The sequence below is a fragment of the Cyprinodon tularosa genome, unplaced genomic scaffold, assembly GCF_016077235.1.
Source record: "Cyprinodon tularosa strain WSP-4 unplaced genomic scaffold, ASM1607723v1 ctg222, whole genome shotgun sequence".
NCBI classification, from domain to species: domain Eukaryota; kingdom Metazoa; phylum Chordata; class Actinopteri; order Cyprinodontiformes; family Cyprinodontidae; genus Cyprinodon; species Cyprinodon tularosa.
In genome coordinates, this window is record NW_024038830.1 from 396,979 (window position 1) to 412,714 (window position 15,736).

Below are 15,736 nucleotides of genomic sequence, written 5' to 3' on the forward strand. Positions count from 1 at the left end.
TTAATTTGCTGTCATAGTCTAAAGGGCAAAAACACAACAGACAGCTAAATCTGCACTTGCGGAATAGTAAATAGACCGTAAAGTGTTTATTTTATTTAGAAACCGTATAATCAGTCTCCGAACAGAATTTAAATGCCACTCACAACATGGTGGACAAACTATCTGCTTTTCTATATCTATGCTCTGGTTATTAATTCAACTACCAGCCAAGCCCCTCCTCCTTCCCCCGCGCTAAAGAACTATTGGTAAGTCTCCCAGACTGCCCCTTTCAATCAAACTATTCTCTGCCTTGTGATTGGTGGCTTACCATCCAGATGAGCCTCCTCCATTTTTAGGACAATCAGCTCGGCTTTTTTTTTCGACTACTACGGTTTTGTGTCTTTTTGACCAATCTCTCTGCTCGGATCAGTTCGGCGAGTGAATTTGTTCTCGATTAGGTGAGAAACAAAGCGAATTATTATGTTTTAATCATTTCCTATCGTTTAAATCAAAGCCAATAAGCATTGAATTGTTCCGATATTTATTTAAGGAATAGCTAACATGCTATTTAAAAACGAAAGGAGTGGCTGCTGAAGCTAACGTTAGCTCCTTTTTGTTAATGTTAGCCGCTGCAGACAGATTTTGCTGCTGCTTACAGATTTGATGCTGTCAGCTAGCACACAGATACAGATAGTTTCCTAAAAAAAATAGTATTTATCGCGGTAATCGCGGTCAAAACTGAAGCTAACCTAAAAAAATACAGTATCTTTTTTATATATGCATTTTACGTATTTTATATATATTTAAATTTTACATTATAAGATGATTATTGACGTTTTTAACCGAGATAATTTTATTTTCTTCTCAGCTGGTGTAGATTGATTCCTCGGAAATTCTGTGACCTGAATTTCTTCATCTCAGAGTGCCCTTAAACATACAAAAAATGGACAGGACGGATCTGATCCAGAAGGCCAAGCTGGCGGAGCAGGCTGAGCGCTATGACGACATGGCAGACTGCATGAGGGAGGTGACTGAGATGGGAGGCGAGCTGTCAAACGAGGAGAGGAACCTGCTCTCTGTCGCTTACAAGAACGTGGTTGGGGCGAGGCGCTCTGCCTGGAGGGTGCTGTCCAGCATCGGCCAGAAGACCGATGGCAGCGAGAAGAAGCAGCAGATGGTGAAAGAGTATCAGCAGAAGGTGGAGACGGAGCTGCAGGAAATCTGCAACAATGTCCTGGTGAGTGTCCACCTAGAAAATCAGGTCTGCACCAGAGGCGTAGCCAGAAAACTTTTGTAAGGGTGAACCGATGTAGACTGAGGGGTGGCCGAAAGCGGATCAGCACCAGAACCCCAGGGTCAATCTACACTATTGCTACAGGAAAATTAACAAGCACAACATCCACATTTTCTAAATAAAGACAAACTGTACTTTCCTACAGGCTTTGCTAACAAATAGATGCATATATTTAACCATCCGTGCTTTCTAGATAAATATATAGTGGATACAATTCTTTCACATTTTGAGTTCTGGGGCAAACATCTCTTCCTTTGTCATTAGTTACCTACTTTTATCAACAATTATTCTGCATAAAATTTATATTTACGAGTACTAATATATACATAAATTGATTATTAAGTTTTTATTAAAATAGTTATTTATCTATGATTTCACAGAAGACTCCTAGATGACTTTAAGACTTTTTTTAACCCCCATAACACAAAATCTAGGATGAATTATCATCTTTAATGTTAGTATATTGATGTGCATAATCAACCACATAGTTTTTGTTGTCAAGAAATTGTTAATTTATGAAAAATTTAAATGTTTTTCAATATTCCACTTGAGATTATTACTGCTGTAATACTCCACCATCTGCCACAGGGGTGGCCAATGATTAGCTAAGGGTGGCCATGGCCACACCTGGCCCCCCCATCTAGCCCCTGGTCGGCACAGCCTTTTGTCAGAGTTTCACAAATGGTATACAACAAATATTCATTTTTTGTTGCATACATAATATCCATATATCAATAAACACCATGTCACTGGAAAAAAAAACAGATAATAAAAAAAGAAGCTTTTATCTTTCCCTTCATTTATTATACTGAGTTCAGTGGATTTTATGTTACAGTTTTTACATAAGCACAAGGGTTAGAGTCTCTATTTAAATGTCATAAGATATTAAATACCTTTAATACAGAGATTAAGACTGGAATATATATATATATATATATATATATATATATATATATATATATATATATATATATATATATATATATACACACTAGATGTATATGTAATTGTTTTTCCCTAAACCAGTACTTTTTTCATTTTCCTGTGCTCTAACCTTAGGCGAGTTTCAACCCGGACTTTCATTGTTTTCATCACTTTAAAAGCTTGTTTCTCTAGAATCCATGGTTGCAGAACTTGACTTCAACTGTTGTGTGGAAAAGTACGTAATTCTCCTCTCATGCATTGTAGAAAGGCTAGTAGAAACCCTATTTAAGTGTATTACTGCCACCTATGAGCTGGAGTAAGAAAGTCAGTGTCATAATTTTATTGAATGTAATGTGAACAAAATTTGAGTTCATTTTTTATTTTAAAAATAGCTTTTTATGAAATATTGATTATATTACAAATTGGTACATCAGGCATTTGCGCAGCCCTAACAGGCATGCAATTCTATGGCCTATATAAGCAAGGAGAAGACTTATCCAGCAGACATCTATGACATAACTGAATATATATATATGGATTATTATTTTTAGGAGTTTTAATTAGTTACTTGGCAACAGTAGCGGAAATACATTTTTAAGAGTTTAACTTTTTAGAAATATATTTCTGTAATACTTTTTGCTTTTTTATTTATTTATTAACATGCAGCTTTTAATTAAGATTCATGCAGATTTATAATGGAAGAAATCAGTAACGTCCCATGTTTACATAAAAGCTGATGCACCAACAACTTTACATATTAGAATAAAACCTAATATATCTCTTACATTCAACTCTTTATATATGAGTATAAAGCAGCATCAGAGATGGATACATTAACCAACATCCAGCTCACTGTGCTCCATATTGTTACACATTCACAGATGGTACATATGGTGCACAAGAGTAAAATATACTTAATCAAAGGCTTTCTCTACAAGGGAATCCAGCAGCATATACTGAACTTAAAAGGATACCAAGCTTGTGTAAACATAACAGAAAATAGTCTGTAAATGTCATCCTTATCGATCAGATCCACTGTTATGTGATTTTATAAATATAAGAAAATAGAGGAATAGTGGATCAATAAAGGCCAGGTGTATTGTGCATTCCTTGATCTAAAAATAAAATGTCTTCATTCGATACTATTTAAAAAAATCTTCAAAACGCCAGTATTACATTGACCAAAATATAAAAATGAACAAAGAGATTTTTTTTTTTAATTAAAAGCTGAGAACTATCACTATTTTCACTTTAAAATAAAATCAACTAACAGCAGGAATTAGAAGACCTCTTTTAGAGACCATTAGCTCTTTTGAAGCTCCATTCCTTGGGGTAAACCGGAACCATTATTGGTTTATTGGAAAATATTGATCAGCTTATCTCTACAAAAACAATACTAGGTTGACACAATGCAGCTGAGATTGATTATAGCATTATAGATCCTGGTTTAATTATTTTAAAACTTTGATCATTTATCCATGCACTTATCAATGCAAAATACCTCCTAAATAAGTGTAAACGTAATAAAAAGAAGCCAGTGAACATTTGTAAGCCCTTTTTATGTAAAATGTGTGAAGAAAGTTTCTTGTTTTTCATGCATTAGTACATGTTTTAGCATCCGTTTCCTGTCAGTTTTCCCCTGTTGTATAAATAAGGTGGACAGGATAAGGAAGTACTACAGATTCCTTCCTCCGGTCCTGCCTGTTGGGAATCTGGATTTAGAACAATGGACTCCAAACCTTTTTAGGGCGTGAACCAACAGTGGGTCATGGTACCGACTCAGCAAGGTGTGTCTGGATAGACTGGGTGTAAACTGAGCACACACACAGGAAGTGTGAGACACTCGGCCCCATCTGGCAGACAGAAGCCTCTTGTGGTTGCCCTAGTGCATGAATTCACATGCAGAAATGACTCAGGAGTGTCATACAACTCTTCAATGCAACACCCTTCTGAAAGTAGCACAAAGGCTTTCATTTTAAGGCTTAGCTTTATTAGATCACGAGATGATGTGTTCTCACTTCTGGCTGGGTTTAATTAGGTGCCCTACATTATTCCTGCTCTTGTTCGGTGGTGGATTTCCAGAAAGATCTGTTTGGAAACGAATGTGCACAAAAAATATCATTTTCCAGGACATTTGTTCTTTTGGGAAACCAAGAAAAGCAGCTTGGAGCAGCTAAAGTTCACCGATACTCTGCTTCCCTCACTCAGACTGCCTCTGACTCAGCTCCACATCTCAGCCAGCGTGTGTCCTGGGGGTTGAGAAGAAGAGGGTGGGTCTGTTCTCAAGTATTAGCATGCTCTCAGAAGCCTGAGGAGTTAGCTTTTCACTCTCACTTAGAGAAAGGCTACAGCAGACGGCTGCTCCTTCACCACATCTGTGCTGCTTTCCTGCTTGCTGCAAACAGATGGAGAAGGGATGCTTCTGTTCCCAGCGTGGTGCTTGAATCGCCCATTGATGGCTGAACCGATTCAGACTGATGGAGTCTGTCCATCAGCTTTAAAGGGCTCTAGCACTTAAAGAACAACAAGTTTATTTCTTTTTTTCTTCTTTCACACTTGCTTCTAGGATTGGGCGATTTATTTATTTAATAGATTTTCTTGTTTATGAGGATTTAATGGATTTAATTCTAAATGAATAAATTGATTTATTTTTCACCAATTATTGCTTGGGCATCCATAGCTCAGGGTGACATTGTCATTTTTTTCTCCTTATAACCAGTAAACTAGTTCTCTGTGTGATACCACCTGCTGCTAATATATAGTGTGTTACTTTTTTAAATGAAGGCCACCCCCCAGCTCAACTGGCTTTGATTGAAATCAAAGCCAGTTGAGTACTTCTTAATTAGAGGTGCGGCTGCCACACATTCAGAGGAAACTGTCTATAATCCAAACACATTCCAGCATCTTAATTAAGAGACTTAAACATGTAGGAACGGTTTGGTCAAAGATGAAGCTGAATAAACCATAACTGGACTGAAGCTGTGAGGAAAAAATGGACAGGGACCAGTTTTCCCAGGATGAGGGAATTTTGACTTAAACATGGAGAGAAGATGTAAACCCAGGCAGGGATTAAAACTGGGTACCTTCTTAATGTTGGACAACGCAGCCCAACTTTGGTAACATGACACATCTAAACAGATTAGTTTGCATGAGATGCATGTCCAGAGCTACTGTAAAACATAAAAATACTGTTTTATTGTTGAGTTAGTCTTCTGGGTTTTAATAAGATGGCACAGCATAAAGTTCATTAAAGTAATCTGATTTAAACTGAAAGCTTCATACTTTTTATATCTAAAATCTCCTTGTTGATAAAGTGGCAAATCTGGGTCTATGTTTTTATGTCCCTGCAGGAATTTTAACATCAAAAGGTTCAGTTTCTCTTTAAATCCAGGCCTCAGACTGCTGCCTATTGCAGGTGGGCAGGTGCTCACTCTTTGGTTAGAAACTTCAACATGATGATGAACCTTATTAGTTTAGAAAATGGTACAGATGGAATGTTTCTCTTCCTCCAAACTGTGACAAAAGGATCCAATTTGGTGTCTGGGTTTGTCTGTTTATATTTTGCAGCTCATTAGTTTTGGTAGGGAGCAGTAGATCAATCCAACACAACCAATTTCTCTCATTATGCAAATAATTTACCTTCAGCCTTAGATGCTTTCTCACAGACAGCTGAACCAGTTTAATATTCCTGCATGGTCACTGATGTTTAAAATAAAGACCAATGACAATCTTCTTGAAATTGAAATGGAGAGCTACACACATTCAAGACCTAGTTTTTTTTTTTTTTGCGCCTCCTTTAAGGCCCTCTCTGTTTGACCTACATAGACCTGCAGACCCATTTTAACACAAATATAACTACTTTGCTTGTTTCTTTGAAATATTGTGAGTTTAGATTATTGTTAAAGTAAAAACAATAATAAACAGATTAATGCATTTTGCAATGAATTTTGTGGCACAATTTCAACTCTGCTCCTTTGGGTTGAATTCTAAAAGAACAAAAACATTATTATTTTTATTTTTTTTCCTCATTTCTAATGAACACAAATTCAGTGTCATCTCATAAAGGCAGAGATTTTTATGAAAAAATCTTTATGGATATCATGAAACTATACTGAAGGATTTCAAAGAGACTCCTGGCTCTGAAGGCACACAAGATATGCAGACAAAATGCAAAATAAAATTGTAGTAGAAATTAAATAAACAGAAGAAAAGTACTTGGTTAGAAATATACGTAGTTTGAATGTAAAATACTTGATCTTCCATGTCATGATTGATTGATTTTTACCTCCATTTCAGTGTTTATGTGACCCCTGCTGGTTATTATATCATTTTGGCTTCCGAGTTAGCTCTCAGGGTTTGGTTTGATATTTCTACAATTTGTCTAAATCTGGGATCTGCAGCCTGCAGCTCTGGAACCACATTTGCCTCTTTGCCCCTCTACAATGACTCTTGATAATGGCTAAAATAATACCAATATTATAAACTTTAGTTTTTTTAAAAGAATATTTGAATTAATGTTTCACCACAGGATAGGATAAAAAGAACCGGGAATGTTTGTGGAGCTTTTAGAGCTATTTGTATTTTTATTAGCAAGTAAATTATATATAAAAAGATAATCGTTTTGTATAGATGCATCGATCCAACAGCCAATGAACCAATGCATCGACACATTGGCAAGAATATCGATTCATGTTTTTTTTTTTTTCCTCCGGTCTGTTTTTCTCCATTTGCTCCTAGATGTAATTCTGACTCCCGTGCTGCGGTGGCGCTATACCTATTTTGCCCTCCTACCTTGAATGAGGTTTTCATAGGCCTATGTGGAGTACAACTTTGCTGATCTGAGGGAGTCCAGTTTTTATTCCTGTACGATAACGATATTACAGCTTTCATTAATTTATTTCAAATTTGAAACATTTTCTAGCCAAAACAATTACCAATTAATTGAATTGAATCATATTGTGGTGTATTCTTGAGTATCGAAAATAATCAAATCGTTTGGTCAGGAAGAAATCGAGTCGCCATTATGGGTTTTATTTACACCCCTTCATTTTATTTATTTATATATATTTTTTTTAGATTAAATAAAACCCTATAGAAATAAATCCATGCCTCATATTAATGAATCATTTTATGTTTTTCTGTATTTAAAAAAAAGACAAAAACAAAAATGAAAAAAAAAATACAGCACTTATTTTTTTGTAAAATAATAAGTGCTGTCTGATTAAAAGGTAATTGAATATTTGCTGCTCTGAACCACTTTTAATTCGCTACACTCAGGGGGTGAAATAGCTCCTTGGCGTTCAAAAGTTGCAGACCCCTGCTCTAACTATTACATCTGTTTCTGCCATTTTTTGTTTTTTTTTAAACAGGTACTGCTGGATAATCATTTAATCAGTAACTCCACAAACCCAGAGAGCAAAGTATTCTATCTAAAGATGAAGGGAGACTACTACAGATACCTTGCAGAAGTTGCCTCTGGAGACACCAAGACAAGTAAGATCACATTATATCCTCATTAGCTTTTAATTGAGGGCGTTTAATTTTGAGGTCTTACTATAGTGACTCTTATATAGGACAGGATTTTAATGTCTTAACTATAGAATTCACATAGTCTGATTATGTCTCCACTAGCGGCGGACGCATTTACAAGGACTAGATGGCAATTTATTGAAGGCTGTTATCTCAGATGGAAAGGGGGCAGACATGTTATTTTTTGTTTGTTTTTCAGAAACCATTGAAAGCTCACAGCAAGCATATCAGGCTGCATTTGACATCAGCAAGACCGAGATGGAGCCCACACATCCCATCCGCCTGGGGCTGGCACTTAACTTCTCAGTCTTCTTCTATGAGATCCTCAACTCCCCAGAGAAGGCCTGCGAACTGGCCAAAAAGGTCAATGAAGCTTAAAAAAACAGAATCGCAGCTTTTTCTAACTGGATATAAACTTGGGCGCACTGCATTAACACGCGTCTGCTTTGTTTACAGGCGTTTGATGATGCTATAGCAGAGCTGGACCAGCTACACGAAGAGTCCTACAAGGATAGCACCCTCATCATGCAGCTCCTCAGAGATAACCTCACAGTAAGCCCTTTGCTCTCACACAGCATCAAAATCAACACTGTTGGCTAGAATATAAACCGCCTTTCCCACCAACGTTTAATTAGTCTTATATAGAAGCTTATTATTAAATTAGAACATCATCAACGTTATTTTAATATTTCAGCTCAAGAACTAAAACTAATATTTTATATAGATGTATTACATACAGAATAATGTATTCCAGGTTTGGATGATCATGGCATACAGTTGATGCTAACCCAGAGTTCAATACTTGCCAATTATTACTGCATGAGTGCAGAGCTGCATGCAGCGGATCAGGAAACGTAGGATTCTTCAGAATCTTTACGAGCTTCCGTCCGGAGTCTACTCTTTGTCCTAAACCCTCCTGGGTTCAGGTCAGGGGTGATTCTATGTCATTAAAAACAGCGATTCATACTTTTGGGAGCAGCTACCAAGTACTACGGTAAATGAAATCAGCTCAACAGAGAGAAAAAAGATGTTCATAACTGGAACTTTAATGATATAATATTACCGTATTTTCACGACCATAAGGCGCACCGTACTAAAAGGCGCAGTCTCAGTTATGTGTCCCATTTCTGTATTTAACACACACATAAGGCGCACCGGACTATAGGGCGCGTTTTTTATATACAGGTACATGTCCTCTACTACCTTTAAATAGCTCTACTGCGTATTTAAAAATACAGCGGGGGCAAAACTGAGTATGACTGTGCTTTATTCATGTATTTATTACAAAGTATTAATCAAACCTGGCAGCTGGCTGTGAGACAGAACCATCGCAGATGACACAGCGCTGTGGTCACTCCTAAATTAAATTAAAATCCTGAAACCTGCCGACAGAATGTGTTCGCTTTTATTACCGGCATCCTGGTGCCTGCAGTTTAAATTATTTAGATGAAAAACACCTGCCAGCCGCCGCGGTGAACGAAAGGATTTCTACTGTCGGTGCACCGCTGGTATGTGGGGGTCTGAGCGCCTCCGACAGAAATAGATAATCTGGATGAACTGACTGCAATTATGAAGTTTTCAGGTGGCCTTTCTCACTTAAAAACATATTGAAACTACTTTATTCCCACTGATCACAGCAAATATAGCTGCAAGATTAAGATTATTTAGATGAAAAAACACCTGCCAGCCACCGCGGTGAAGAGGAGGAGACCCGGCCCAGAGGCTGCTGTTGAATTAAGTTTTCAGGGAGAAAAATAGAGCGGGAGCAAAACTGAGTATGATTGTGCTTTATTCATGTATTTATTACAAAGTATTAATCAAACCCATCAAAGTCATCATCCTCTGTTTCTGAATTAAACAGCTGCGCTAAATCAGACATGCCAATTTCCCCTTCTTCGCTGTCAGAGTCACTTTCTGTGCAGCGCAGCTCCTCAGAAATAATGCCGGCTTTTGCGAAAGCTTGAACAACAGAGCCAGCAGACACGTTAGTCCAAGCATCTACAATCCATCCGCAAACGGTGGCGTAACTTGCCCGGCGTTGCCTTCCACTTATCCTGAAACTGTGGTCTCTGTCGGTCATCCATCGCTCCCACGCCGCTCGCAGCCTTACTTTGAACGGCCGCTTCACACCGATGTCGAGCGGTTGAAGTTCCTTTGTCAGACCCCCGGGATAACGACGAGCACAGCGTTCATTGATTCACCTTTTTTTTCACATCGGCTGTGAGATGGGCACGCAGCGATGGTGATGCGTGGAAAAAAACACCTGGTCTCCTCACATAGGCTACACCTCCCTCAGCCACGCTTTCATCATCTCCTCATCTATCCAGCCTTTTTCATTTAATATCATATGTCATCAGAGCGCTGTGTCTGTCTCGCTGTCAGCTCCCAGATCAGCTTCTCTGATCGGTTGATGCGGCGCGTCCAGCAGCAAAACTTCAATTTTTCCATCTGGAGCAGCAGCAGCGCGTTGGCGGCGCTTCAGATGCTTAAACGATCCCGACGTGCTGCACCTGCGGCTCAAAACGCGCTGCAGGACCTTTTGCTGCACCTATATGCGCGTCAACCATTGACTTTGCATGTAAACTCGCTGCTTCTGCTGCACCTGCTGGGTCCGGTTCACACCGATGTTGAGCGGTTGAACAGCGAGCACAGGGTTAATTTGTTTCCCCATGTTTTTCACATCAGCTGTGAGATGGGCACGCATGGAGTTACAGATTAATGGTGATGAGTGGAAAAAAAACACCTGGTCTCCTTACATTCAGCCACTCTTTCATCATCTCCTCAATGAGGTGGTCTCAAAAGTCGCAGTTACAACACACATAGGGCGCACCGCACCATAGGGCGCACCGCACCATAGGGCGCACCGCACATTTTGAGGGGAAAAAAAGACGTTTAAGTGCGCCTTATAGTCGTGAAAATACATTATTATAATATTGACCTAATACATTTATCATTTGAATCATCCCCTATTATTTACTTATTTTATACTGTAGAATGTTAGAAAAAGGCTTGATCAAATAATATTAATAAAACAGGCAACAAAATCAACGGTAAAAGTTATAAAAATAACTTTTTTTCCATTTTTTATTGTCATTACACTGTCAGACGTATAGAGCACAGAAATGCATTTAACCCATCCCCTTGGGGAGCAGTGGGCTGCCATTTTGTGGCGCCCGGGGAGAAGTGTGGGGTTAAAGTCTTTGCTCAGAGAGCCAGAGTGGCAGTCTGTGGGAGTGGGGCTCGAACTCAGAACCTCAAGATTCCAAGCTCTATGCCCTAACCACTAGACCGCCACTCCCCGACATGACACCATGTAAAATGAACCAATGAGTTCCAGAAACTTTTAACAGAAGCTAGAAGATAGAGTGTTTTTATCAGAATATTAGAAATATTCTTTTTTTTGGCTAATATGGGACCGATATCCGATATTAATATATGATCGGGACATCCCTAGTTACAACAGCTCTTGGTAGCACACAAAATGGGGAAAGGGAAAAAAGAATGTAAAAACTTAAATCTATAGTTATATATATTCTAATATATAAAGAGTTAAAACATATCAATGTGGTACCAACTTATTAGACCTTATTTAGCAGTAGTGGTCATTTGCAATAGTATTAAGCAGTCTGACAACAGCAAAAGAATGTCCAGGTCGTTACCTATATACTCGGAGTGGAACGGTTCACAAAATCCACGGTTTGGTTCAGTTCACGGTTTCATGGTCACGGTTTTTGGTTCGGTTCGGTATATGTTGATTGTTAGCCTGACATGTTGGTCGTGTTGCTGTTATCATAAACAAAACGTGTTGCACAATATTTGCACATTGTAGCACTTTTATCCACAACTTTCTTTCCGCCGTCATCGTAGGTCATCTAAATGCAAAGCGCTCCCATACAGCAGACCTATAAAGTGCTGCTGGCGCGTCTTCCAACTCCTGTTCTTTTCCACTCGCCAGTCCGACACAATTCTCCACAACAACTGATTTTATTCTTCTACACCCGGCTACGCTGCTTTGCTTCTTCTTCTTGTTTACTACTGGTGGTTGGCTTTGGTCGCAGTACCGCCACCTTCTGCTCTGGAGTGTAATCGCTTCGCCTATGAGAAAAAGGAGCAGCGCATGAACCGAACGCAACACACGCGAACCGAACCGAGACAGTCGAACCGAACGGTTCGGACGGTTTTCATAAACCGTTCCATCCCTACTATATACAGATGTTATTACACGTATACTGTTAATATGAATTGTTTCCTGTTTGCCGGCTGCACAAGCTTTTGACTTGATATCACCCCAGATGACATCATGTCTCCCAAATCATCACTGACTGCTTAAACTTAACAGTGGATCTTAAAGGGCAGATTATACTTCTGCAACCGCTTACATCAAATGTCGCTTGGGTCTGGTTGCGAACCAGTTTTGCTGGTATGCTTCTGCACCGTCGGTCTGGAATTTCTAGGGACGCAGAGCAATTTCTCGCCAAATCGCAAGGGGGGAGCCTAGTAGAGAACTTTTTTGAGATGCGCGACAACGGTTGCAGAACCTCTGCGCGGGGGGCATGGTCGCGCACAGAGACAGATTTGACGGTTGCAGAGGCTATGTGTCAGAAGCATAAATTGGCCTTAAGTGACTTGGATCCTGTGCTCCTCGACTTCCTTCAGATTCTGGGATGATTATTTCGAAAATCAGTGCTAAACTAAAGCCTGAGTTACATTTCAGCCTCAACACACGTATAGTTTAGATATCTGTAGGTTGTGGCAATGACTCCACATGCCGTCCGCTCTTAAAGAATCTCATCTTTCTACCATGCATCCTTCTTCCACTAAAGCTTATATCGGGATGATTGGATACAGCTCAGTGTGAACAACCAGCTTATTATACATGTTAAATTTTTTCCCATAATTAGGAAAATTAACAGCTTTTGAGATGTGACTGCGTAGATTCCTTTTTCTATTGAGTGTGAACTTTTGAAAAGAGTGATTAGAGTAGAGTTTCAATTTTATCGCCTTAATTAAAGTGCATTCTGGATCGTATTTGGCACTTTTCCTTAGTTAGCTAGAAGGCAGCCTGTTAAAAAAAAGGAGGACAAAGCTGTATCTGTTTTGTGCTGTTGATGTCTTGTGTTTTTCATGGTAAACTGTCTTCATCAGCTTTTTTAGTCTTGTAAAATAGAAAAAATTAAATGTGAACAATTTTTGTTCTGGTTTCACTTCAGTCTTTTTCTTTTCTCCTGCATAAATTCACTATTTTGAGCAGCCAGTTTCCGCTGATTAGAAGAAAAGCTGGCAGCACCTGAAACCCTGAAATTACACAAATATATATTTTAATAGAGCAGACCAAAATGTTTTTTCTTAAAAATGATAAACCCCAAATGTGAAGTTTATATAAATATAATGTAGCTGTTTTATTCTTAATCCAAGATTTGCTTTTCTCCACAGTTATGGACATCTGATAATGCTCCGGAGCCGGATGAGGGCAATGCTGGAGAGGCAGAGGCCGGGGAGACGGAGAACTAGAGTGTGCATGCCCTAACTGTTGGGGAAACAACAAAAATGATTTGAAAATTGAAAAAAACAAAACAACTTTTCTCATTTTATGCTTCATTACACTCCACTGCTACATTCCATTGCTGGAAATGACCTAAAGTAACCAAGATAAAGTCCCTCAGCAGATCAGATTTGGAGATTTCCTTCCATCCCTGTAGTTTTTCTCTCTGCCTTCCCATCTCGTTCAGCTGTAGAAAGGCAAAAGGTAATCTAAATTGATTTGAGACCCCAGGTAGAAAAGTTGAAAACCTGATCACATGTCATCTCATTGCATCATTTTGCAGGTTTTCTACCAGGTTATGTGGTACTGTTACATTTTGCTTGGGTTTGATTTGAACAAATTTTTATTCTTCAGGGAAAAAGTGGGTGCACTTTCACTTGCTGGCTAAAAACGTTTCAACAAAGCCAAGCACTGCCCAGTGGCTGAATATTCAGTTCTGATCCCAGTGACTCGTTCACTGAATTCCGTCTGCTTGAGGTGAACTTGCTGTTCTCTTCTGACCAACTACCAATTTGTTGTCAGTGGAGAGAAGCAGTTCCAGATCCTGCACTCCTCTTCAAATTTTACACTGGAATGGGAACAAAAGTTTTTAGCCACTCGACAGAAGTGAAATATGTTAATCTGTTTGGTGATATACTTTCTCTCTGTTGAGATTTGGACCACTTTTGTTTTGTAAATTCAGTTGGTAGTCCCTAAACGCCCTGTGGAACTGTTGAATCCTGTTGCATCCACTATGTTAACATGAATAAAACATTTTATAAGCCAAGCCAAGGTTCTGTCTTCTTTTACACCTGCATATTAAGGATTTAACTCTAATCTTTAGACCCAGCTTTTTTAAACATTTTAAACATTATTCAAAACGGCAAAGCAACATTTTCATGATATAAGTCATTTTTTTTAACTACTAAATTAAAAACTGCAGATTTCAAACCATTTTCAAGGATATCTAACCTGTGTTTGTAATCAAAATAGAACTTTAGTGCCTTCCAGTCAGGTTTTTGACCACAGCCTAGAGACTGCATAGGTAAAGATTTTAACATGGAATCTTAAACTTCTGTTAGTTTTAATTTGATCTTATAGATATTTGATCCTAATCAACTGAATGATGCGACTGGAAAGGTGGTGGCATTATAAGCTGATGTGATGCTGGTTGAGATCCTATTTTAAGTATGTATGATTTGGCAAATTAATAAACCAAACAAAGATTACATTTGGGGTTCGAGTCTCCTTTCGTTAAACATCCATGTTCTACCTATAGCTTTGATTATAATGTGCTGCTTTCGTACCATTCACCTATTAAAAACCTTTTATTTTTCTGTTGCCATGGCTAAATTCCCCTGTAGTCAATGACCGTATTGTAACAATATTACATGGATGGACCAACATCTCTTCAGCTTAAAGTACAAAAATAACACATTGAAATAAGGATTTCGCCAGCGAGACTGCGGCCTATTACCCACAAAGTTCCATAATCCTGTGTTGAATTGGACCCAGACCTACATTTTAGCATCTGTATGTATAGTCCTAAGTCGGTCTGTTACATTGTTTTAAACAAAGAGGATATTCTTCAGAAATTTTTTTTGTTAATGCTAACTTTTAAAAAAATTAACTTGAAAAGGATTATTATAGCTAAATCAAACTGTTGCCAATGACTTTGACCAGCAACAGGAAAATGGATCACATCAAACCTGCCTCTAAATAAATTGAGTCCCTGCTTTGATTTGCTCAAATTGCCTTGTTTAGGTTTGTCCTTTGTTTGTTTTGAAATGAGATTTTGATTTTTCTTCATCTGTCACTCTTATCCCAAGTGGGGTCACGAGGGGTACAGTTGCCTATCTCCAGCTGTCTACGGGCGAGAGGCGGGGTCCATCCTGGACAGGTCACCAGTCTATCTCAGGGCAACACAGAGACAAACAGGACAAACAATTCACGCACACACACCTAAGGAGAATTTAGAAAAGCCAATTAACCTAGAGGTCATGTTTTTGGACTGTGGGAGGAAGCCGGAGTACCCGGAGAGGACCCATGCATGCACAGGGAGAACATGCATACTCCATGCAGAAATGATCCAGGAATCAAACTAGGAACCTTCCTGCTGCAAGGCACCACTTGATTTTTTCCTATGGTCTTTAAGTTTCATTTAAAGCACTTTGGATTTCTTTCAGTAGAAATTGTGAAAATACTCAAAATGATATAAATATGCTGCAGTGGCTGTAGTTAATATCTCAGTTTGAAACAGCAGTTAGACCTATAGCCAAGGCTATATGTAACGTTTTTATTCTGTGTTTCATACTTTAAAAATAGGTCTGTTGCCTCATAAAGATCAAAAGTTGTTCAGTGAAAGAAAAAAACAAAACATTTCCAATAAACCCCGATTACACAAAGCCACTCATTTTCCGTGAATAGCCCCTCCCTGCTGCTCTTCTTCTTCGTAATCTCCAACCGCGTCCTGTTCCGGCAAATGGTAA

At 38.7% G+C, this 15,736-nt stretch overlaps 1 protein-coding gene across 2 annotated transcripts; it reads left to right on the forward strand.

The window, feature by feature from the left end:
* The first annotated feature begins 281 nt into the window (after positions 1-281).
* LOC119784258 (14-3-3 protein beta/alpha-1-like) lies at positions 282-14,034 on the forward strand. Of its 2 annotated transcripts, none has more exons than XM_038286223.1 (6): positions 282-437; positions 848-1,216; positions 7,567-7,690; positions 7,926-8,089; positions 8,183-8,278; positions 13,160-14,034. In XM_038286223.1, exons 2-6 carry the CDS (start codon positions 923-925, stop codon positions 13,235-13,237), a joined length of 756 nt encoding a protein of 251 aa, XP_038142151.1. In that variant the 5' UTR covers positions 282-437; positions 848-922; the 3' UTR covers positions 13,238-14,034. The 2 variants fall into 2 exon arrangements, with proteins under 2 accessions (XP_038142151.1, XP_038142152.1); XM_038286224.1 differs by having other exon boundaries at positions 298-437; positions 901-1,216.
* The last annotated feature ends 1,702 nt before the right edge of the window (positions 14,035-15,736 follow it).